The sequence below is a fragment of the Neovison vison genome, chromosome 1, assembly GCF_020171115.1.
Source record: "Neovison vison isolate M4711 chromosome 1, ASM_NN_V1, whole genome shotgun sequence".
In the NCBI taxonomy this organism is placed as follows: domain Eukaryota; kingdom Metazoa; phylum Chordata; class Mammalia; order Carnivora; family Mustelidae; genus Neogale; species Neogale vison.
In genome coordinates, this window is record NC_058091.1 from 112891874 (window position 1) to 112917096 (window position 25223).

General features: G+C 37.7%; 1 protein-coding gene across 1 annotated transcript in view; it reads right to left on the reverse strand.

Annotated features, from left to right (window-relative positions):
• LOC122903125 (putative uncharacterized protein encoded by LINC00472) overlaps window positions 1-24826 on the reverse strand; it is an 80559-nt gene extending 55733 nt beyond the window's left edge. Inside the window, 2 exon segments of the mRNA XM_044243679.1 lie at window positions 24458-24708; window positions 24710-24826. Coding sequence (XP_044099614.1) covers window positions 24458-24708; window positions 24710-24826 — 368 coding nt within the window.
• Window positions 24827-25223: the final 397 nt, after the last annotated feature.

Sequence of the window (25223 nt, forward strand, 5' to 3'; positions counted from 1 at the left end):
TGCCCTACTTGGAAGATTGAAAGTTAGTGTCTGTGTATAATTTGATGGATAACAATTTTGCTTTACAAAATCTCTTTAGACAATTGTGAATAGTTCCTCTCTAGCAGTCGTCACAGTGCTTGCTGAAGAGGGCAGCTGTGATATAGAAAAATAACATTCTATTATGGCTACCTTTGCTAAAATAGCCTCTTTCTGCAGGCTTATCTGACCCAGACCTCAGAATCTCCTGGACTAAGAACAACTCACGCCATTGTGATTTAGAAGTATCCTGGTGCTAGAGAAGATACCAAGACGGCCAGGAGACAATGGCAGCATTAGAAGGCCCTAGTTGAACAGAATATATAATTTCATTTAACAGCTGCAGAAGCTCATTAACTGTGCTGGCATGAATGATTCTTTACAACTACAAAAAGAAAGAAAAACAGCAGCCTATTTACAGATGCAGGGAGAGCCATTCCTTGTTTTCTAGCTTTCAAGGGAAACAAAACATTTCTGCATAATAACTTTATCCTATAATTCAACACTATTTAAAAGTGTAGCTTGCTGTAAGCTTAAAGAGATATTTTTGTGTCACATATTCTAATCCTCCATAATATTCCAGCACAATTTCTGCCTTTGTGGCTTCCGGGTTCCCTATGACCTGCTAAGGGGCCAAATGAACAACAATCTGGCCAGTCCAGGCACCTCTCCAGCATGCACACTCCCTGCACTCAAACATTTCTCTCTGAACACACCCCATACTTCATGTCCTCAACTTGAGCACAGTATAGCTCAAATACTTGCCACAATCCTTCAGCATCTCTTATTTTTTATTTTAGGTTCTCTGCACTTACAGAGTGACCTTGAGCCAGTCACTTAGCCTTTCTGTGCTTCAGGTTTTTTATCTGTAAAATTATGACAGCACCCACTCCACAGGGCTATTGTACAGATTAAACTGGGAGTTAAAACAAAGCATCTAGAACAATGCCTGGTAATAGCACCCCTTCAATAATCATCAGCCTGTACTTCACTATTATTACACTACTTAGGACATGATATACCACTACTACTTATTTCACATGTATTTTGCCACCTCCACCTAAACAAAAATTGTTTGATGGCAACTATTGGCATCTAGGGAGAGTACGGGTACATATTAGCACCCTTTCATGCCCGCTTCCCTCTTCCTCCCCTGCTCCCGCCTCAGATACATAACACAAAGAGGAGGACTATTGCTATGATAGGGAATGTTGCTGACATCGGGGTGGGGGTTTGGGGGATCAGCTGAAGGTTCATGAAGGCATGGGCATAGTCTTTATCCCATTTGGACAAACTTTCTCGTGGCTGTTCTTCCAAGAATAAGTGTTGAGGTATGTTCTGGGATAGGTCCTTGTTTTTCTCTTTCACCTTCTCACTCTTCTTCAAGATCACTTGTAAAGAGAACTGCCCAGTATGGGGGCTCTAGACTAAAAGAGTGTGAAATAAACAATTCCCTAGTGCAGCCTGCTTCACTAGTATTCCCTACTGGGGCTGAAGAGGATGCTCTACTTAGTGCTATTACTGTTTGCTTTTTCTTTCCTTAGCATGTATTTCCTGTGAGACCTCTTCAGGAAGGGGTGGCTAATCTCAGGTAGAATTTTGGTAATCCTGGATTTCTGGTCCACATGACATTATCTCGCTCCACCCTTATTAGCAATTACAGGGATCAAGTCTTTTTCAACTTTGTATCCTTTAGCCCCTACCATTCACTATTGTTTATACAAGTGGGCCTTCAATATTTATTGAAGCAAGTTCAATATTTATTGAACTCATCTTTAAAACAATATTAGCCACATTCTGGTAGGGTCAGCCACTATGACTGAGGTACTATCATTTAATTAAACTGAATTCAAAATTAAAGAACTTTTCACAATAACAAGTACTAAAATTTGATGTTTATCAGTAAATTCAGATTCGTCACTGTGACCTATAAGGCACTATAATGCCCATCCCTTGTTTACTTCTCTGATCCTATCTTGTGCTCACTCTGAACCAGAATACTTTATAATTTTTGCCTGATCCAACTTTTGCTCCTCTGCACTTGCTGCTCCTTCTGCTTGAAATACTTTTCCCCCAGAGTTTCACACAATGAACTGCTTCTTTTGATTCCTATCTCAGGACAAAGAAGGATCCCATAGCCTGAAGAAAAGGGAGTAACACTTCCCCTGAAGAAATGACATGAAGGATGATACCTGAAGTCTGAGTGTACATGCATATATGTGTGCATGGCTGTATGTGTTTCGGGGTAGAGGTGGGTAAGATAAGAGTATTCCATCTATGCAGAGGGAAGAAGTAAGTAAGGCAAAGGCCTGGAATGCAAAACAATAGAACAAGGTTATTTGCAGAACTGAAAGTCCATGTGGCTTCAGCTCAAAAAGCCCAAGACAGGGGCGCCTGGGTGGCTCACTGGGTTAAGCCTCTGCCTTTGGCTCTGGTCATGATCTCAGGGGCCTGGGATCAAGCCCCACATCAGGCTCTCTGCTCAGCAGGGAGCCTGCTTCCTCCTCTCTCTCAGCCTACCTCTTTGCCTCCTTGTGATCTCTGGCTGTCAAATAAATAAATAAAATCTTAAAAAAAAAAAAAAAAAGCCCAAGACAGCAGAAGATGGGCCATGAGCCGAATCACAAAGGGCTCTTTTAGAGGAGGTTGCAAAAGAGGTGTAGTAGGGCATTTATGCACATGGCCCTCATGTACTCTCTTAATTTAAGATACAGACTAACCATTCTTCGTAAGAAAAAAATCTTTCTAAAAAAATCTTCGTAAGAAAAAAGCCTTTACAGGTATTCCCCTATTCTTCCCTAACTTAAAAATAATTAGTAGTACTAGGTATCAGTCACCCCTAGGATTTTTACATTTCCTTTAGGAAAAGTGAGCTACCACAACCAAGATTCAGTGGATGGGATAAGCTCATCAGCCCTTGGGCAGCTTGTTTTCTAACCCTAAGCATAACCATAACTTCTCCTAGTTCTAGTTCTGGGGTTATCCCAGGTGGGAAACTGAAACCATTTTTAAAGTTGGTTTTAATTAGCTATTAGCATATCACACACATTGAATTTGTACCAACAATCTGAATAGATTCTTTTCTAAACACAAAAAATGGTATTTCAGTAAACTGAATTTTGACAAGTTGAATTTGTGCTATTAAGTTAGCCTTCCATTTTTGGAATTTCTAATAATTCATGATAATTTATTTCAACTACTCAAGAGATTTAGGAATAAGTTACAAGAAGTGGAGACAATCAGCCCAAACACTGAAGCTAAAGTGTAGAAAAGGTTAGATGATTGGTTCATGATACAACTGAACATTATTCTTCCTATGAACAAACAATGTGCAAATTTCCTAATTTCTTATTCAATGTCTGACTGTCAGAACTTATTTTAAGCAAAATACAGATTTACTGTGGTAAGAGAGTTGAATGAAAATTAGAAAAAGAAAACTATATATCTGATATGGCCAAGAAAGCTACTGAAAGTATATGAAAAAGAATAAATGTTTCAAAATCAAATTCTCCAGATGGGCATTCCATAGTTGAAAGATTATAATTCCAAAGATAATTTTAATCTAACACAATAATTAAGAAGTAAGGATGGAGCAAAATAATTTCCTTAATATGCACTTAAGAGATCTATTAGGTATAAAACATCAATACTCAAGGCTGACTATCTGAATTTGCAAATTTTACCAATTCTCTCACTCATTACAACATACTTAACACTCAGTGCAAATAAATCATTTAAACAGGACAACCGTTTCTATTCATTAACATCATACATCTCACAAATGTATTTCTACTGTGGAAATCTTCACTGCAAGTGCTACTCTTTTATGGCATGAGGCATTTATTTAAGTAAATTTTTCACCATTGGCATAATAAACATTTATTCTCTTTAAGAGTTTAACTCTTTAACTGAAAAACACCAAAATCCAAAATTCAGAAATGGTAGTTCTGTCTCTGCAAGGAAGGACATTGAGAATAACGAGCTTGTATTATCCCACTGTATAACATTTTATATTTTCTAACACTCTTTCTAGTAAGGTATCTCACATGTGAGATCTCCTGGTGTCATTTTTGAAATGAGAGCTGCGGAGAGATTCTGATTTTACTCAGTTGTTAAGGTGCCTGAAGGAGTTCATTCATTAATTTCTCTAACCATGCAGGGCACTGGAGCCTTTGGGGACAGTAAGTTCACATTTAGTGGTTATGCTGAATGAATTCCCAATCTACTTTGTTTTAATTTGCATTAAAAAGCCTCTACTCTCAAAGTACTGCATCATTAAGTTTATATAATAATTAGATATACAAATTAGGAAAAGCAGATTAAGTATCACTTGGCAACATTAACTTGCCCACCACCTTCACACTGAAGAGTTGAAGAGTGTATACTAGTGAGAGATACTTATCTGTGCACAACTAAAGAAGCCTATTAAGAATACTTAATTCACCGACTATTATTTCTAATAATAAGCACATTCAGAGGATGAGACCTTTTAAAAAATTTTATTTACTGGCTTTTTGCCATTAAGAGAAAAAATGAAGGGGAAAAACAATAATCATAAAGGTCCTAATCTCTTAATCTCTTAGCACACACAAACAACTATAGTACATACTATCAACCATATCTTCTGTATCTATTTAAAATAGTTATTCTGATAGAATACCATACAAAGAAAGTCTTGTCCATTCTTTTTTTTTTTTTTTTTTAGATTTTATTTATTTATGTATCAGAGAGAGAGGGCGAGAGAGCAAGCACAGGCAGACAGAGTGGCAGGCAGAGGCAGAGGGAGAAGCAGGCTCCCTGCAGAGCAAGGAGCCCGATGCGGGACTCGATCCCAGGACGCTGGGATCATGACCTGAGCCGAAGGCAGCTGCTTAACCAACTGAGCCACCCAGGCGTCCCAGTCTTGTCCATTCTTGTAGTGATACTGCTGAACCACCTTTAAGAATTCAGTAAGTCATTTAAAAAATTAAGAGAAATAATTTTAGTTCCACTTCTGTTACAGAAAAACTGGCATCTTTACATTATTATTTTTAAGCCACCATGAAATGACACCATTAAAGAAAGAGCCCCTCCTCCCAACTGTAATAGCTACAATTTTAGCTAAGGAACACAAGGCAATTCTAATAGCTTCTGTTTGGATGAGGATGTGTTTCACAGGTATAGCAACTAATTCCCAAGCAGAAGCATATTCTTACTGAGGTTCCTTTGCTCTCATTGTCCTCTGGTTTTATTCTTTACTGGAGGAAAGATTTCACACAGGTATAATATTATGGACAGCATCACTACAAAATGGAGTTCAGGTTCAAATTAGAGTTTTATGGTCAGGAAAATCTATATCATTTAAATGAGTCACCACTGCCACTTTTAGACCTCTTACACTTCCTAAAGAATTATCCTTTATAGGGATGTATCCATTTTTATTTTTGCAAATCACAAATAAAAACTAAACATACAACACTTATGATGATTATAGCAACAGTCATGTAACATTTATCTAGCACACATTTAACAAAGTTTTAGTCTCAGTAACTGATCTACTATGGCCCATTTCAAGAATTTTATGTTCTAATCATATATGATATTTTATTATGCCGAAATGAACATTTCAAAAAAATTCTGTAAAAAGAAAAATATTTGTAAAGAGGGAAAAACCACATGAAAGCAATTAGCAAGAGTTTCTAATTTATGCTAAATATTAACTTGTCCTACTTAAATGAACAATAATTTTGTCTATGTAGTTGTAGTTATGTAAAACTGTAAATTTTAAAAGTTGGATATTTTTGTGAAATAAAAAAAATTGCATCCAGAGCTTATTCCAAATATAAACAGCATATTTTTGATGTTATCTTAGAGCAGCATTTTAGATTTTCTAGTGAAATATGGGGCCCAAGGCATAATAAATTACAAGTATTACTTTCAAAACTATTCCAGCATGTTTTCCGGAGGTTTGTATTTCTCTGTTTAGGAACATTTGAGAAAGTTGTAATTTTTGCAAATTAAAATATTCTAATAAGTAATCACTTAAATGAAGGAAATAACTAAATGGGTGGGAAACGGAACATTTAGAGGGCAGTGAGGCGAGGAAGGGGATATGAAATAACATAGGAGAACCTAAAGAAAGTGAAGGTCAAAGAACAGGAAAAGTTTACCCATTTCTCCAGACCTATATTTACCTAGGAAATGTGGTTAAGTTCCGTGGGACACAGCTGAGTTATTTCCTCTAAGTGTTTTAAGTTTACCTATTAAAAAACAAGATGCATTCTCCATTCCAGACCCCAGGGCCTGGCAGATGGAAAGCCTCCATCTCTCCCATCCCTGTTTCAGGGGCAGTGTACTAACCTCTCACGGCCCAGCATGACTAATTGAGGTTTTTCACTTGATGGCTTTATGCAGGAGAGAAGTTTAAAGGCACTTCTATACACATCTCCTTCCATCCCAGCTAATTAGAATGTTCAACTGTAAATTGGTCAAATTTTAAATAGTGGTCAAAATTTAAATAGTGGTCACACCGTTTCAGCATCACCTCTTACTGACATTATCACTGGGTATTAAATAGGAAACAGAAGCTATAAATTCTATGTTAATGACAATACTGCATGTTTAGAAAAATACCATGTTTTAGAGGACAAAGGATGCCATTTTCCTCTCCTTTTGATGTCTCATTTCTACTATTTAAGTGTCTCATGTTAAACAAATCTGCCATAAGACAAACACAGATATTTATGAAAAAGACAAGTTATTAGATCCTTCACAGAAGTCCACAACAGAATTCTTTTAAAAGTATTAGGTTGCCTTCATATACTTAGGGTAGCATTTGATGCATGCATCATTTTAAAGAGATATGTGCTATTATACAGAGCAAAGTTAACAGTTCAACTAAATGGAGACAGTATCAAAAATGGCCTAAAATATTTTCATCAGCTAAAACAAGAACAAGTAGATTTTTCAAATATTGGTTTTCTCAGGCACTTTAATAAATTGACAACAACTTCATTACTTAAAGACTGAACCTATAAGGAAATAAAAAGTTTATTCAATAATGTGAAAGTGAATTAACTCTTCATTCTGGCCTTTACTTTTTTTTTCCATTTTCAAGTAACTTAGACTTCACCCATAAAATGATTATGAATGGATCTAAAAGGCACAAATTTTGAAATTACAGATAAATATAAAAGTAGGACAAATCACTTTTTAGAGTGATTTGTGAAATATTACCCTAGTACACTTTATTTTTTAGAACAAAAAGACTGTAATACGTTTCCTCACTTCTCTCAGGGGATACTTTGCCTCCTTTTCTTTTCTCTTCTTTTTTGCTTTCTTTTTTGATATAGCAAATTCTATACACACACAGAGCACCTCTCCTCCTGCCCTCCTGTAGTCCTCTAGAGATGCAAAGAGAGGGTTTAAAAGTCACTTAATTTATATGATTTTAACCCAAGCTTTGTGAAAATGAGTCAAAAGGAAAAGCGAGGTATTCAGTTTTAGTTAACAAGATAATTGCTCCTAAAGTAGCTCCTTGAAGTCTGAGGCAGTAGGCAGCTGCAAACATCCGACTGAAAGCCCATCTGTGGCTTCACAGCTTCCAGTCGAGGATGTTTACAGTCGCTCACTGTCAGAAGGGATATACCTTCTTTCTGCTTGGTTCACCTAAAGACTGGCCCCTAGCAGGTGTTTCTAAGATGTACAAGCAGAAATTTTGTACATTACAAATTCTCATTCTAACACAGAAATATTCTAGAAAATGTCTCAAAAAATCAAAACAAAAAGCTCATGTCTGTTATTCATTTACCAAGTTCCTGTAGGATTTTGTGATAGACTAAGACAATGTATGCAAATTGCTTTCATCCATTATTGTTAGCTAAGAAACAAACAAGGCAGGATTACTTAATAGGGCTCCGATATGTATTATGCAATTAAAATCCTTCTTTGAGTGAAAAGGACCAAACACAGAAATTAAATTATGTTAATAACATAAAGTGCACATTAACATTAAATACTAAATTTAAGTGAACTTAGACTCTCAATGAAAATATAAAAGGTCTATTTCAAACATTGTAAGTTCTGATAAAAAAGACTTACGTGCTTTCATAATACCACTTTTGCTCTGAAATCTGCTCCCAGAGACAACTTGTATCGTCAGATGGTTTTTGAAAGCATATGCAACAATCAGGGGGAAAACAGAAAGAAATAACGAGGTCTATAACAGGCATACATCACTGTGTGGATCAAAGTTCCCCACTGGAAAAACACAGAACCTATCACTCGTAACAGAGTGACGCACATTAACTCCAAATTTGAATGTTTTGAATTCCACTCCCATTCTCTTAAGAAAATAAATGAGGAAAACTGAAGGCTAAGCTCTATCAGTCACTACTCTCCAGAAGGAATTTAAAATGCTTCCTAGTCTAGGGAAAGATTAAGTTGATACAGAGCACTGGGTGTGCCTTTCCCCAAGACTTTTCAGAAGAAGTAACCATAAGGTTCTCAGGTTGCACAAGTTTAGCAGTTTGTGACACCAAACCCAAAACCAAAACCAAATCCACACAAACAGTGTCATGTTTACTGAAACTAACAAATGTGAAGAGCTCCCTAAATTACTTTTTCAAAGCAAAGGGTAACTCTATCCCATTAAGGTTAAGAACATTAATCTTTGAGGCAGCAGGTGAAAACAAGCTGAATTATGTTGAGGCCTTTTCCTTTATTAACTAAGGACTCAGAACTATTAAAACTTCCTAGGGAACCACGTTTTCTCAATGGGTCAAGTCACATAGTGGAACAAAGCAAACTTTATCAGCGCTGTGCAATTCTACATTCCTGACATTCTTAGTACTTAGCATTCTCATATACCATTGCTGACTAGAGCTCCAGTCAGCTCACCAAACTCAGCTACAGCTAAACCTTGTGAACTTCTCACCAAGACACCCACTTCTTTTAAGTTAGTCACATATAGGCACGGTACTCTGTAATTAAAACAGTTAAATACCAAGTCTTACACCCCGTGAAGACATTATATAGCAGTAACTATTTACCAAAAGAAAATATTTTTACCTCCATAAATTTTTCTTAAAGTGACCGATCCCCTACTTGTCTTGGAATCTTACCACTTAAAATTAAAAACAGTAAGTGACTGGTACAAATTGCGCAAACAACCTCAAGTAACAACTGAATGAACATGTGAAAGAAGTCTTAAGCCTTAGCACAGCTTTGAATATCCAGCCTTTTGCTCAGAGCTCTATGAATAAACATAAAAAAATCTGCAAAGCACAGACGATGGTAAAATCTTAGTTACAAGGGTGCATCAATGTCAGGGTATTTAACAACCATCAATATAGTACACGTCACTGCCTGTATATACAGGCTTCCTTTTTAGCCAAGTTAGATGAAATCTGTGTGGAAGATGAAGCAGATTTACCCCAACAAGGTGCTGAACAATTTTGCCAGTTTAAGTGAACTCAATATTATTGAAACTATTTGCTTGTTTCCTGGTAATTGAGCAATATCGGTTCCATTTAGAACAGCAATTCTCAAAACGAGAAGGTGGTAACGGAATTATCAAGACAGTTTCTTTTAACCCCACATACCTAGGTTGCCTCTTGCCCCATCCATTTTGCAATTCTCATTCAGAAGGGGAGGGTGCTGAGTGTGTGCATTTTGCAAAATCTATCAAATGATTTTGCTATATGTTCCTGGCAGAGAACTACTAATCTAGAAAGATGAAACCAAATAGATTTGCTTGAGGCTAAAAATTCTTGCCACTGGGACGCCTGGGTGGCTCAGTTGGTTGGACGACTGCCTTCGGCTCAGGGCGTGATCCTGGAGTCCCGGGATCGAGTCCCACATCAGGCTCCCAGCTCCATGGGGAGTCTGCTTCGCTCTCTGACCTTCTCCTCGCTCGTGCTCTCTCTCACTGTCTCTCTCTCTCAAATAAATAAATAAATAAAATCTTTAAAAAAAAAAATTCTTGCCACTATTTGAGAAACAGCACCAGTAAGTCCATTTAAAAAATCATGAATTAAAAACAAATATGGCATGCTGTGAAGTCTGTAAACTTGGTGATTCACAGACCTGTACCCCTGGGGCTAGTAATACATTATATGTTTATAAAAAAATAAAAAAATTATTAAAAAAAAAACAACCCAAATATGGCAGAATAAGACTCATTTGTGCCCAATACATCAGATCCTATATATATTGTCTTATATAACCCTGGAAATATTTGTAAAAAACACTGTTAATTCAAAACCATAGAAATGCTTGCTGCTCGAGCCCTGTTAGATAAGGTTCGCAAAATTCTCTCCACCCAAAAGTGTAGCTCTGGAGGTCTATATCCTAATCACTTTTTATAATCTTCCTTATACTGGTTTTAACTCTTTGAAGGATTAATTCCTTCTGGTGGTGGACAGTTGAGGACTGGTCTCAATTAAAGTTTAAATTTTTTTCTTAGCTACCCTGAACCATTCAGTCTTGAATCCTCTTAATGATTCTATAATTATGTATTTTCCTAAACAATGTGTAACTAAAAACAGGTTAAAATAGTATAGCTACTCAAGCCCCCTCACCTCCTCCCACTTATACACACAATTCTCTGGATTTTGAGATATCAGACTTTTTAAATTAAATGGCCCATTCTTGAATGTTGAGGTTTCAGGCACTTATCAACAGGTGGTGGGAGTTACAATTACTTTACTTATCAACTTATTTATTTATACTAGAACTCTCCCTTGGCCACGGAAATGCAAAGGTACATGTAGTTGACCCTACCTCTCTAGAGTGAGGCTTCTCTCTCTGGTTCCACCTTTCTCCTTCACCTAACCTCCACCTGTTCTGGTCTCCGAATGTTTACAGCAGCACCCAAGGAATGGGTGCTTCAGGTCAGCACAGGGCCTCGTGGCCAGGCTCTGCTCTGCATCCTTTCACCTACTATTTCTCTGGGGGCCAAGGTCCCAGGCTGCATCAACAGTATTGTTGTTTGGACTCTGTCCCTTATTTCAGAATACCCATCTAAGACAAGAAACAAGCAGTTTCTGTTTCCTTTTGTACAAAGCATATACATAGAAGTGATTCTGGACTAGAAGTAAAATAAATGCACAAACAAAATTCTGCCCTTCAAAATTCATCTTCACCTTCTTTTATTTATACTTTACACTTAGTGATTCACATTGTTGTTAGCCTAATTCAAAGGTTTCTAATTCTCATTATATTTCTTACTAATGACAATGATGATGAACTTTTCCTTGCTTTTTTTGGAAATTAATAGAAATTCAGGGGCACCTGGGTGGCTCAGTTGGTTAAGCATCTGCCTTTAGCTCAGGTCATGATCCCAGGGTTTTGGGATCAAGCCCCATATCAGGATCCCTGCTCAGCAGGGAGTCTACTTCTCCCTCTCCCTACTGTCCCTCCCCACTTGTGATCTCTCTCTAATAAATAAAATCTTAAAAAAAATATAGTCCTGTTTGTTGCCTATTGAAAACGGATGAAGGCTGCAGAAATTTACTAGGAACATTTTCCCATGGATTGTGTGTATGTGGAAGATTAAGAAACCCAAATTCTAGGAAGAAAAGCATTTTCTTGTATAGTAAAGAACTGAGACTTACAAAGACTAAAATCTTCTACTTTAGAAATTAAAATAAGCATTTTTTGTTCAATTAACATTCTCTAATAAAATGGTAGTGAGAAATAGGGAATTAGCCTGATAAATTGTGTGTATCAAGTTTATAGCCTTCACTTTAATGTTATCTTTTTTTTTTTTTTTTGTATGCCAAGCAATGTTTATGCACGATCTCATCTTATTCCTGCCATCGTATGATGAAACATTTACTATCATCATCATCATGCAGATGGGAACACTAGGCTTGAGAGCTGGAATCATATACTCACTTTCCTATTCTGATGTTTTTTTGTACTGTGAGCTCTTCTGAATCATTTGTGGTATTGGGGAAGGCGTTGGTTTGAATAAATATGAGATAGTTAATGAAAATTCAATAAAAATTGTGTTCAAATGATAAATTGGGTATAAAAAATTAAATGAAAAAACTTTTAAGAGTAGAAACAAATATCCAGACTGTTTGGTGATAATTCATTAAGTCATCCATTTCAACTGACATGTATTTACTCATTAGCCAAACTCTTCCTTAAAATAATACTGATTTACAATCTAGGCCAGGGTTCCCCAGAAAGGAACTCTCTAAGCTTATCAGAGTTTTCGGGTTGTTAGTAGCCTACTCCCTCATCAGCCCCAGCCTTTACCCTCCCACTCTGGCTGGCTTTCCCACCAGGGAGGGGGATTCCAAGGGTCAGGGCATCCTAGCCTTCAGGCTAATAAGGGACTTTCCATCCAACTCCTCTCCTCTCATCTCCTTCCCTTCCCTCAGGCACATAACTGTCAGCAGTTCCCAGGCTGCATCCCTCTGACAACCTGCTGGCTCAGCTCTTCCCCACCTCAGGGTTCCATTAGATTCTTCACAAAGAGTAACTCTCACCTAGGACTACCCTCCTAGCCCTACTGAAATATAAGATCATATTTCGAGAGGGCCATTAGGTGAATTTAATATAAATTTCATTGTAATAATCCCACGGCAGAATTCAGAAGTCTTTGTTTTTTTCTTTTTTTAATCAAAGCTGTCAGATTAAATTCCCCAGATGGCAAAAATTCAACATGATTAGTACTATACCTTCACAGTAATGAGAAATTATTTCAGATGAACAAAATTCTATAATGGAAACTGCATCTTAAAAATATTTCTGTTCATAAATTTCACAATTTGAAAAAATCCATTTCTCATGTAGGTCAACTGCACCATGGACATTTTAAGCAAACAGAATGATTCTGATGCTCTTAAAGAAAGAACTGAAAATAATCTGTTACTTGGTTCCTTATTTTTTCCAAATAGTTTTAGAAAGTATTTCTGAGTAGTAGCCCAGGTTAAAGACTTTGATTAACCATTTTTGTAAAATAGTAGCTATCTCTAATTGCCATAGAATAGCCATATTAGTGACATACATAGAAACTTACTCTTTCTGAAATTATGTAATCATTAAAACATTTTTACAAAGCTATGCAATGATATGACCATCAGGTAAAAGAAAAGCAAAAAAAAAAAAACTGTATGTATGATACAAATATTACCATGGTAAGAGACAGAATATACATATGATTTTTTTCTACTTTTCTATATTTTACAAGTTTTCTTGAATGTGAATACTTGAATACAAATAATCATAAGAAATTGACCCATTTTAGACACAAGAATTACAGCTGACCCTTAAATAACATAGGTATGAGCAGCAAGAGTCCACTTACCTATGACTGTTTTTGATAAATACAGCACAGTATTATAAATATATTTTCTTTATGATTTTCTTAATAATTTTCTCCTCTAGCTTACTTTATTGTAAGAATACACTATATAATACAAGCAAAATATGTGTCAACTACCTGTTTGTATTATCAGTAAAGACTTGCGATCAACAGGCTACTGGAGAGTCACAGGTTGTACACAGAGTTCTGACTGTGCAGGGTTCTGGTGCCCCGACTCCCACATTGTTCTAGGGTCAACTGTAGCAGCTTTCTTATCTCAAGAGTAATACAGACAGTATCAGACATTTCTCAAGCATAGTTCTCGATCTAGGTATATCTTTGAAAGGGGAGACAATTGCACGAGCCTCTTCTCTGAAAGCCATCATTCTGCCTCAATCACTATTGTGTCTACTGCAGCAGCCCATCATGTGCTTTATAGGTAGTAAGGTACTCAAAATATAGTGGCTGTATTTTTAGAATGTTGACAAAGAGATTATTAAAACACACCTTATTTACAATTATCCAGCATTCTTCTTTTGCAAATTTATAAGCTCATAGCTCTTTAAAATTTTTTTCCTCTTTAAAAGTGATCAAATAGACAAAAGTTAATAATTAGAGCAAGTTTAGAGTCAAAGCTATAGTACAAAGATATGAGAACTACCTTGAGACCAGCTGAGGCTTCCACCAAGGTGGGAAGACAGGGAGCTCTGGGCCCTTGAAAAGAGACTGGCATGGATAGATCTCTGAACACTGCTAAGCCCTTTTGCTCTGTGGATGGGAACTAAAGTACCTATACCTTTAGAGCTCTTCTGATAAGTGACAGATATGTTTGAGAAAGTACCATGTACAAGTTAGTTATTTTTACTTATTATTTCTTTCTGATTATAAACATGTTAAGGGAGATTAATCAGAACAGGGTTTACTAATGGAAATAAACTACTAATGTCATTTGGGCTTTTAAACAGCTACATGATCTCATTTGACCTCACTGAACATCAATTTCCTCAAGTGTAATAAGAGAGTTAATCAGATTCTCTCTAAAATCCTTCCAGCTATAAAATCCTATGACTCTAATTCTTTCATTGCTTTAATTTATGAGGTAGGGGTAGGAACCGAAATGGGAAAGGGTTAGAAGAATTTTTAAAAATTAAGCATATACAAATCATGGAAGCCGACTTCCTTTAACTAGTGTGATTTTTCTTAATACAAAGCAGAACCAATTACCCTGACTTCATTCACCATCACTTCCCACACCCACACATTTTTTTAAAAATAGGACTACAAAACAGTTTGAGAGTATATTTACAGACACAGTAGTCAGTAGCTGACTTATGAAGTTTTCTATAGAAGAACTTAATTATCTCCAATACTGTCTGGCATGGGAATTGGTTATAAAGAGCAAACGAATAGAGGCTCATCTACCTTATGCCTGTGACAGTGACACAGTATAGAAAGCAGAAACAAAAAAAAATTCTTATTCAGAGTCCAACTTTGAAATCAGGCTGCAAGACCTCCACACCATTCCACTTAGAAATGGCAACTTAATTTGAAATAGCTCACTGCATCTCAAAATCAAAGACACTTTCAGCAGTTTACAGCAAATTAATGTTTAACTTATACTGTTTGGGGCTATCAGTAGCTTAGTTGCTCACATGAGGATTTTCTAGATTTCCAACAAAATAACTGCAAACTCGTAAGATAAAACCACACTTCAACTCAAAATATAGTTATTGAAAAACTCAAGTTATCATTTCATCCTATCCTATTAGCCTAATTAATATGTGCTCACAGAAGATTTGTGCTAAATTTGAACCACTAGGGATAGCTGATGAGGGAAATACAGTGTGACTGGCCCTAATTTCATTTGTAGATTTCAGCATTAAGAATGGAGGCAAAAAAGCTTAGGTCAACCAAACAGGACAGCCACAGAAGCAACAATGACAAACCACACACTACTGTTTTGTTCCTCTTGCATCTGGGGAGGAGAATCTGAGAAAACATGGGATGGTTTCCATTAGCGTCTAAAGGGTCAGGTTCTGTTTCTGCCTAGTTTTAGGGAAACTTAGTATGGTAGTAATCTAGGATGTTCAAATGGGAAACTTTTGATGAACAGTGGAATAAAGTAAAAATTTCCGTGAATAGGAAAGGATAAAATGAAAAAGAATAAATGAGAAAGAAGAGTACCCTTTCACCATTTCTATTCCAAAAGGGTAATTTGTTAGTGATTCTTGAAATGTCTAAATAATACATTACTGCCATGCAATGGCTGAGGGGAAAAAAAAAAAGAATCTTGACTTTGTTTTACCAACGGGGATCGAATCAAACCTATTAAGACCAGAGCCCTCTACCTGAGACATGAATAACCATTTAAAAATAAATTAATTTCGGGGCGCCTGGGTGGCTCAGTGGGTTAAGCCGCTGCCTTCGGCTCAGGTCATGATCTCAGGGTCCTGGGATCAAGTCCCGCATCGGGGTCTCTGCTCAGCGGGGAGCCTGCTTCCCTCTCTCTCTCTGCCTGCCTCTCCATCTACTTGTGATTTCTCTCTGTCAAATAAATAAATAAAAATCTTTAAAAAAAAAATTAATTAATTAATTTCTTCAAATCAATACTTTTATCATTTGATTTGTTCAATAGTTTTTAAACTAGGTGTTTTTCATAAATGCTACTAAATAATATTAACTTTCTACTGAGAACAGGATAAAGAAAGAGACTTCAGGGGACTATAAATTGAATCTTCAGAAAATTTAAGGATAAAAGTGACCATATTTTAGATTTTCTGGGAACATCACAATTTCAGTGATTCTGTCCCAATACAATTATAAATCAGTAAGAAATACTTTTGGACCTGTCATCTGACCAAGTAAAGTCATTAGAGATGATTTAAGCAGCATCCAGAAAATCCTAAATTCCCTGAAGAATTAACCTTAGTTTTATATTCTGTGCAACAAAAGTGCCACACTTTTTTTTCACCCATGTTATCTATCAAGATTTATATACAGAAGAATAATTTTAACTCACTTTAAAAAATAAGTAATGAAACTATCCTAACTTAGAGTTTTTGAAGACATTGATTTAAAAGAAACCTACCAAAACTGGTTGGCATTTTAGAGCCTGAAACTCCTAACTTTTCTTATTTTTTCTTTCCAAAGCACTTCTTGAAATTGTCTCTGGTATTTTTTTAAAATGTGCTCAGAAGTCCTAGGGCTCCGGCAGTTTTTTAACTAATAAAATAAACATAGCAATCGAGTACCTACAGTTCTGCTAACAGTATTGTTTGTATTCTAAGCCCTATCCACAAAGGCTACAGAGAAAAATATCCAGTATAAACAAATATTACTTAGATACCAGTGGCATCTCAAAGCAGCACACCCAAGTCTCAAAATGCAAAAGGGAGAAATTTTCCACTCCCACGGCGCATAACTTCCTGGTGAACCTCATGTCAGGCAAAAGAGAGAAAAACTGCCTCTGTTACTGTGAAGTTGGGGAGGAGGTGTGGGTGTAAAGCAAATCAGTAATTCTCTTTCTTCATTTTTTCACCATCTTTTTTTCCTCCACATATCTCTTCTTTTCCATGATGTCTCTCTCCTTTCTTATATTCAGCTGTTCTCTCCTCTTCTTCCATCTCCAATTTCAACAGAAAAGATAACTTTGTCCTTTTATCTCACTACTTAACATCAGTCCCTAAACTTCATACAACACACACATACGTAAACCTACTGAATAGTATTTTCAAAGTAATGCACAAATTAGGGCAAGAAGAGTAAATGGACTGGGCTGGGGTTAAGGCTGGGGGAAAAAAAAAAACAACACAAAAACAAAACAATTGTTTATATTTGCAATGCCTAAACTTAGAGCTAAGAGAAAAGCCAAACTCTGTAGGAAAAAAGAAACTTGTCCTGAGAAATGCTAGGATGAGGGAAGGCATTCATGTCCACACGAATCACAATGAGGCAGTACAGCCCACCTCACCATGCAGCTGAAACCCATGGCAATGGTCACTTCTGATGCAATGATCACTTCCTAGGACTGTGGAGGGTCTTCTCTAATTTTGGCTGACCCTTTCCATGCAGACTCATCTTCCCAAAACTCTTGCACTTTTTTTTGTTGATTCTTTGCACTACTTTTAAGTTATCCACTCTGCCTACACTCATCAGTCTCCCCTCACTTAAGGCCTACCACAAAATAAAACTCTGTTCTCTTAATTGCACAAAGATAATGACTCTAATTATATAGTAATAACCATAACTATAGAGTCAAGATAATTAAAGAAACTAATACTTGTAAAGTGTTTAGAACAGTGGTAAATGAAAGAATGATATAAAAATTTATTAAATAAAATGAAAATAAATTATCTGTGAATACATATATATGGATTCAAATGACAAAAAAATTTTTATGATGGTAAAACAGACTTCAAACAGAAAAGAATAAATATCTTGATTTTGTATGTGTCATCAATCCAGTTGAATTACTAAGAGAGCTTACCCAAGGAACCAGGCTTTATCTAAACATTTTGTACTGAGGCAATTCTAGCCTGGTCTTGAGATACTTATATTATCAAGGAAGAAATAAATCTATGTGTTGAAACCAGTTTACAAAATGGAAGTGTGAGAGTTCACCATTAGTCTAGGATATCCCGTATCTGACTATTCAGCATTGTAGTCATTTGAAATTTTTATGTATTATTTAGATAATATTATTTAAGAGGCTTCATTGTACATTGTAAAAAAGGACAAAGTTTCAAGTTAAATGTTTGGACTAAGGCAAAAGAACTTATTTTCCCTTGGAGGTGGGGGTATAATGGGATGAAAAGGACAGCTGTAAGTTGTAAAACTCGAAACAGAAAAAGGCAGAAAAAAAGCACAATATGGAAGAAGAGACATTAATGAGAAAATAAGGTCAGTTTCATGAGATGAGACTGTTTAACATGCTTATAATATGTGAATAAATAAAAGATATAGCAAGATTAAAACTTATTCCAACCAGGGAACAAGATATACTGCAAAGATGGAGCTACATATGTGAAAGGTATAAAATGACCTCATAAAAATAAGAAACTCTGGTTTAAACTTTATCTTCTCTCTTTAAAAGCTGCTTTTAAGATAAAAATATTTTGAAAAAATATGCCTGGAGTCTCAAAGATAAATTAGCAAAAAATCAGAAATTATATGCTTTTATTTTTCTATTGACATTTAGCAAAAGCTAGCTACTTTTCTATGATCACCAGGAATATTAATTTAGAAGACTGTAAGACAGCTAACCATATTAAAAATTATTTCCATAGACTGATTTCATAAATTGAATACCCAGAAATTTTTAAACAATTCAGCAGATGTTCTCTAGGTGATAGTAATAAAATGTTAAGCTTTAAAAAAGAAACAGATTTGACTTTTTAAAAACATGTACATCATTTATAGAAAAATTAAATTCCACTCATAGCAATTCAAGGAATAAAATTAGAGTTTACTATGAAAACAAATCCTTTGAATCCTTGTTTAATAATTAGTACTAGTATTGATAGTTTTCATCTACACAAATGGAAGTGGAAGATTTTCAGAAGTTTATTACATTAAAAATACATAGTGTTGAGGTGCTAAGTGACTCTAAATTTTAGCAGCATACCTCGAACTTTTGGAAGTAGACTTCCACTAAGCAAGAAATTTCCATTACTCGTATATTAAGAAGCCACACCCCATACAACTAATGACAGGAAAGCATTTCAATTCAAACCTCTAACACCATCCAGCCTGAAGCAAAGTTTAAAAAAAAAGAAAAGATGCAAAAATAAAACACAACTCATATTTTCAGAGAAGAAAGGAAACTCTTGCTAAATAAGTAGCAATTATGCTGAAGAATTTATATGCTAAGCACGACTGAATGTAAAAACACCAGAGCAGTCAACCATAGCTTTAGCACTTTGAGTATGATTAACAGAATGAACTTTCAAAGGTCAATTAAATGTCAACACATTTTAAAGAGATATTCTTCTTAAATCTGGTCAATGTATAATAGCACCTCAAAATTTAGGGATACCCTTCTTAATTTAAGTATAAAGCACATGTGATATATATACATACAGACGCAAGTTTACATGTCACTAACCCGATTACTATGGAAAGTCATTTAGTGTCTATCCTAGAGTTTGACTGTTTTAATGTGTTTCCATTTATGAAATGATTAAAAGAAAATATAACTTTATTTAACATATAGCACTATCCAATGAAGATAACATGCAAAATTTTAAATGCTATTGTTTAAGGATTATCTAATTGCTGACACTATTTATTCCATCATCGGAAGTCAGTCACAAGATAACTCTTTATTATCTGTAATGCATCATCCTGCTACCTAATTCACCCCTACTAGCCTTCCGTGAATGCTTACGGTTAAAAGGCAAGGTAAAAAAGGTACACGGCATTCAAAAACTGCCAAGTTTAGCATTAGAGATCTGTGGGACAGAACAAGTCCCAAAGACACTGAGTGTCCATTTCTGACATTTTAATCCAAGAACTCAGTAAGAATCCCATCCCACACAGGGAATGCCAGTTGTCTCAGAACCTCAGAATGAGAAGGGACCACCATCATCATCTGACCCAAACCTTTCTACATTCACAGCTCAGAAAATATAGAACCACAAAGGTAGAGCAAGTTGGCTTTCCTCCCACGGCTCTTAGTAGACATCAGGTCTTTAAGAAAACTTTTTAGTCTAGTACTTTCTTCTCTATATCAGATTTATGCTATACTTTTTTCCCTTAGGACTTTAAGACCAGGTTATAATTGACCAAATAGCCATGGCTACCACTGGAGTTCAGAGCAAGGTGGAATTTTAAGGAACTGATGATCTGGGATGGCTCCAAGGAGAAGTTGGAAATTGAAGAATGGGTAGAATCTAGGTGGCTCAAAAGGAGTCATCACTGATGTCTCTCTCCTGATGAGGCAAGCAATATGGGATTAGGCCCAGGGGTAAGTAAGTAGGCCATACTGCAGAAATTATGGAAAGAATATATTTAGAGTAGGATGGGACACTATTTTTAAGGCCATCATATAAATCAGGCAGAGGAGGTTCAATATGACATGGGGACATATAGAAAGTGATGGAAGTCTTTTGATTTCAAGAAAAATGTTGTGAAGATAGCAAAGACTAGCCTTGTAATAGGTTTGCAAGAGAATGTTGGTAGGGAGAAGAGAAAGATTTGACAGGCCTCATAGGGGTCTGTCTACTAATGTTGATATTTTATAGGACTGCAAGGGAAAAGTGAGCTAATAAGAGACAAAGTACTTTGAAAAGTAGAAGAGCTCTGGAAAGTAAAGGTATTTTTCAAAGTCAGAGGGCAGTGGCCTCTCTCATCACATCGCCATATCTTGATGGCATACACTTCTCTGAAAAGGCAAACTTGGAGTTAGATTCTGGATTTCTTTGGGGTTAGAGACAGAAATCTCTTCTCTTCAATAACTCCAAAGGCTAGATGTCAAGAGGAGAGAAAACTGCCAGCCCTAAGCTACTGCAAAGTTGAGGATCCAGGTACTAAAATCCAAAACCAGGATTAACATTTTGAGGAAGACTACTTAATCAGTGTTTCTCAAAGTGAATCAAAAAATAGTATATCAAGTGGTATGAAAAGGGAGGAGGGTAGAGAAGATAGCACCTGAACCAGGGTGACACATGAAGAAGCCTAGGTTATTAGTAGGGCTGCAGTCTGCATCCTTCCCTTGTCCCTTTCCCCTCTGCTCAACAATTATTATTTAGTGGTGTGACCTTCCCTGTGTCCAGAGTGACTTATCTCCTCCTGCGTTGTCTTCCTCTCTTATCCCTCTTCTACAGCAACTCTCCAGGGCTAAAAAAGAAATTAAAAAGTTACTATAATAAATTAAAAGTACAGATATGGAGTATATAGTAACTGATAATTATTATCTATCACTAATTTGTGTATTATATAATTCTCAAAACAACTCCATTTGGCAGGTACTATTATTCTCATTTTCCAAGGAAGGAAACTGAAGCTTACAGGGTCAAGGTTGCAGCTAAAAGTCACCTAGGTAGTAAGGGGCTAAGCCAGGAATTAAATCAGGTGTGCGGACTCCTTAGACTATGCTTTGAACTTCTCTCCTAAACTCTTCTCTTTTTCTTCAGTAAACATGAAAATACTGAAATGCTGGGGATTTTATGGATACAGAGATAACAGGAGCATTATACAGTTTTGTAGATGAAAGTTTTACCAATATACAGGAAGGGGCCTGGGTTATGCCTCACACTTGAGTGTCAAATTATCAGCTTTAGAACTCAAATCATCAAATATGAATGTTAAACTATGTTGAGGGGATAGCTTTCCATCCAGCATTCTAGTTCTGTTTTTTCTCTTGGGGTGTTTTCCCAATTATCTTCCTGAAACCTCATCTCCTTCCTTGATGAGGAAGTAGCTGGAGGAGAGGGTGGTGGAAGTATCTCATAGAAGAAGGGGTCTCTTGGCCCTGTGTTCCAGAGCTGCCTTAACTCTGCTTATAGATGGTATTTTGGTTTGCTTGTAGAAGCCGTTTGTGAGGGGCTCCATGGCCAAAGTTAAGAGATGAAGCCACCAATTCTGGTGTCAGAGGGGAAATGATCAGAGCAGTAAGAATGGGGTGGGGGGAGGGATACTTTTCAAATGTTCCTGGGGAAGCAACGGTTGCAATTAACCACTGGCAAGAAAACTCTTAACACTAATTCTCGAAATTTAGTGTGAGTCTCACTTTGGGAGGAGCTTGTTAAGAATACAGACTCTAGATTCTGCTCACAGACATTCTGATTCTTCAAGTGTAGAAAGTTATCCAGAGGTCTGAAGTTTCAGGTGCTACAGAAGATTCTGATACAAGTGGTCTAAAGACCACATTCTCAGATTCAGGGTTCTAACCCCCTGCAAAGCTGCCCAGCCAGAAAATCTGCTATAAGGAGAATGCACATTCTACTGGCAGCTCATTGTTCAAATATCAGTGCTATGTTTTAGGTTGAGTAGTCACTTTTAAATAAGGCCAAGAGGCTTTCCAAAAGTTTCCAAGCTTACAAATGTTGGGGATTACCTTCCTTGTCAATAAATAGACTATTACACAGACCCCTTAGGAAAACCAGAGTATCTTAAATATGATGTAGTCCACATAGTATCCCTCTGCACACATAGCATTTGTCTAGAGTGAAGACCTTCTTGGAAAGATGCTATTTCCAGTACTTATTTTATATTTGGTGTAAGATTAGAGGTAATTTTCTCATTGCAGATTTAGTTGATTTCAAAAGGTATACTTCCCTTCAAGCAACTGCTCTGAAAGGTTTACTTCATGTTACTTTAACAATGGGTTTAAGAATCAGATATCACTCAAGTGAAATATAATGGTTATGATTAGGTTATAATTAGACATTCAATCACAATGCAAATAGCTACTGATAATTTAAGAAACCTACCTTTTCAAAGGTTTGTGTTCCTCAAAGAAAGCTAGGTCATAAAATGTATTATGTTAAATCTATATTACTATCTTTCTCCTGGAAACCCTATCAGTTATCTTTGTCTCTTTCCAAATCTGTATCCCTAATTTTAAAATATAAACTTTCAGGATAGAAACTGGAATTCAACTCAGTTTTTCTGCCAGTTTTGACACCTTCTTTCTTCCCCCTAAAGCATGATAATTCTCTTTAAGGATGGGTAAAAAGAATTTTAAATTATTTCTTATCTAAGCACTGGGTATTTTATCCACCGAATATTTACTGAGTATATGTATGCACTTACATTAAAAGAAATCAGCTTTTGTTATTATAAGCTCCATGAGAAAAGAAATCCCAGTGGAGCACCTGACTCTTCATGCTCATGAATAGTGAAAAAACTGGGAAAATTTATCATTGAGAGAACAAAATAACTTATCGTGTATTCAGTACAGATTAATAAACATTTAATAGTTGAAAGAGTTTTGGTTAGGGAAAATGCTTGATTTCACTTTTCAGTGAAAAAAAAAATGCAGGTTATTATCATAACCAAAAGTTAACACTCCATTGTGTTGCAACACAACCTGTGATGAAAATATTCCAAAACCATTCCCAGACCAAACCTTTAACATTAATAATTTATCCAAATTATACATGTCACTAACACATCCCAACAAAGAAGATTATGTAAGTGAGCCATCTTGGCGTCAGTGATACTGAACACAGCAGCTATTTTCAATCCTTCATTAAAATTAGATCAAGATGTACTTGCATTGTTACTGTTCCTGTAAGGAAGATTTACATTAGTTTAAGATTTACTTCGGTTATAAATGTCATTTTCTTTCCCTTTGTCAAAAGTTAGAGGCCATTCCCCCACTGCCCTCCACACAAAAGTTTTCGGAAGAAAGAAGCAATACAGAAAACTTACAACAAAACACCTGCCCTGTTTACTCTCTCCTATGTATAATAAAAGCCTTGTTCTCCCCCTAAACGGAATCCAGAAGGGATGAAGGGATCACTGGAGGCACCTGCCACTTCACCCTCAAGCTTGGTTCTCTGTCCCCAGCCCGGCTGCTACTACTCCAAACGCTGCAGCCAAGTAGATCAGTTTAAAGAAGTGTTTTTAAACAATGGGTAGTTATTTTTCACTGAAAAAAAAAAACCTTCCAAACCTTCCAATATTTACTGTTTGAAAGGATCAGACTTATTAGTTACTTCTCCGTAGGCTGAAAGGTGACTCCAGGCGCCTGTAAATATATCCTGGCCTACTGGTTCATAACTCCTGTACCACGTTGAGGCCCAAGGAAAATCTCAAACCGAGATGTATTTAAAAAGGGTAAGACACCAGAGATCACGTAGCTCTAGCCTCCTGTATCACGGATGAGGAGAGCTAAGTGGTTAAGTCCCTTGTCCAAGGTCACGCAGAGCCAGTTACTGGCAAGGCTGGTGCGCGACCTTCTTATCTTTCCACCTCCCAACCCCCACCCTGCACAGGCCCTCAGTAGCCCCGGCTCCTAAAAGGTTCCCACCGATACGGTTCACGAGCCAGCGGCATGTCAGCGACTCTTAAGCAATCGCACTTACATTTGTTCTCCCCGCCTGCTCCAAAAAGTATTAAAGGCACTCCCCCTGCTTTTTCCCCAAACCCAGGTGCCCCAGACAGCTTAAACCCATCGCGCCCAAAAAGCCAACTCACCCGCAGCCCCGGGCGCGCGGGCGCCCTCGGACGGACTCTGGCCCTCCCCGCAGTGGCCGCCTGGCGCGCCGCGGCCCGGACTGACGACTAGTCCAGAAAGTCACCGGCTGTGACCGCGAACGCCAGGGGCGGGCGGCGCCGCGCCGCCCCGCGGAGGCGCCGCAAACTTTTCCCCGTTCGCAAGTTGCCGGGCTCGGCGGCCGCGGAAGGACTTCCTTCCCGGCTGCGGGAGCGAGGGGGCGCCCCTTCCCCGGGCGGGGGCCCAGCCAGCCGGGAGGGGGCTGGGCGAGGCGAGGGACGGTCAAATAGGGGCCAGGGGAGCGCAGGCGCCCGCACTCTGAGGCGCGCGGGGCCGAAGCCCGGCCGCATTGTCTCCGCGGCCTCAGACCCAGCTCCGGCGGCGGCGGCACGAGCGGGCGCGGCCGGGAGTTGCCGTCCCGAATCTGCCGCCCCCTTTCGCCGCCGCCGCTCACCGCGTTCTTTGTGTGTCTCTCGCCGCCCTCGGGTCGCTTCGCCGCTCGCCTGACAGCTGATGGGCTCGTCACGGTGGGTCCCGCGTCTTCCCAGCCGCCGCCAGCGGAGCCCGGCCCGGCCAAAGGAGGAGGACTGAGGAAGAGCGTTGACAGATGCTGTCTTGGAGCGGCCGCCACCGCGGGGAACCTAGGACTGCCCTCCGGGCGGCCGGCGACCAGCCCCGGCCCCGCTCTACCTCTTCCAGACCTCTTCCGCGCCGGGACCCTCCCGTCCTCCCTCCGGGTCTGCCCTC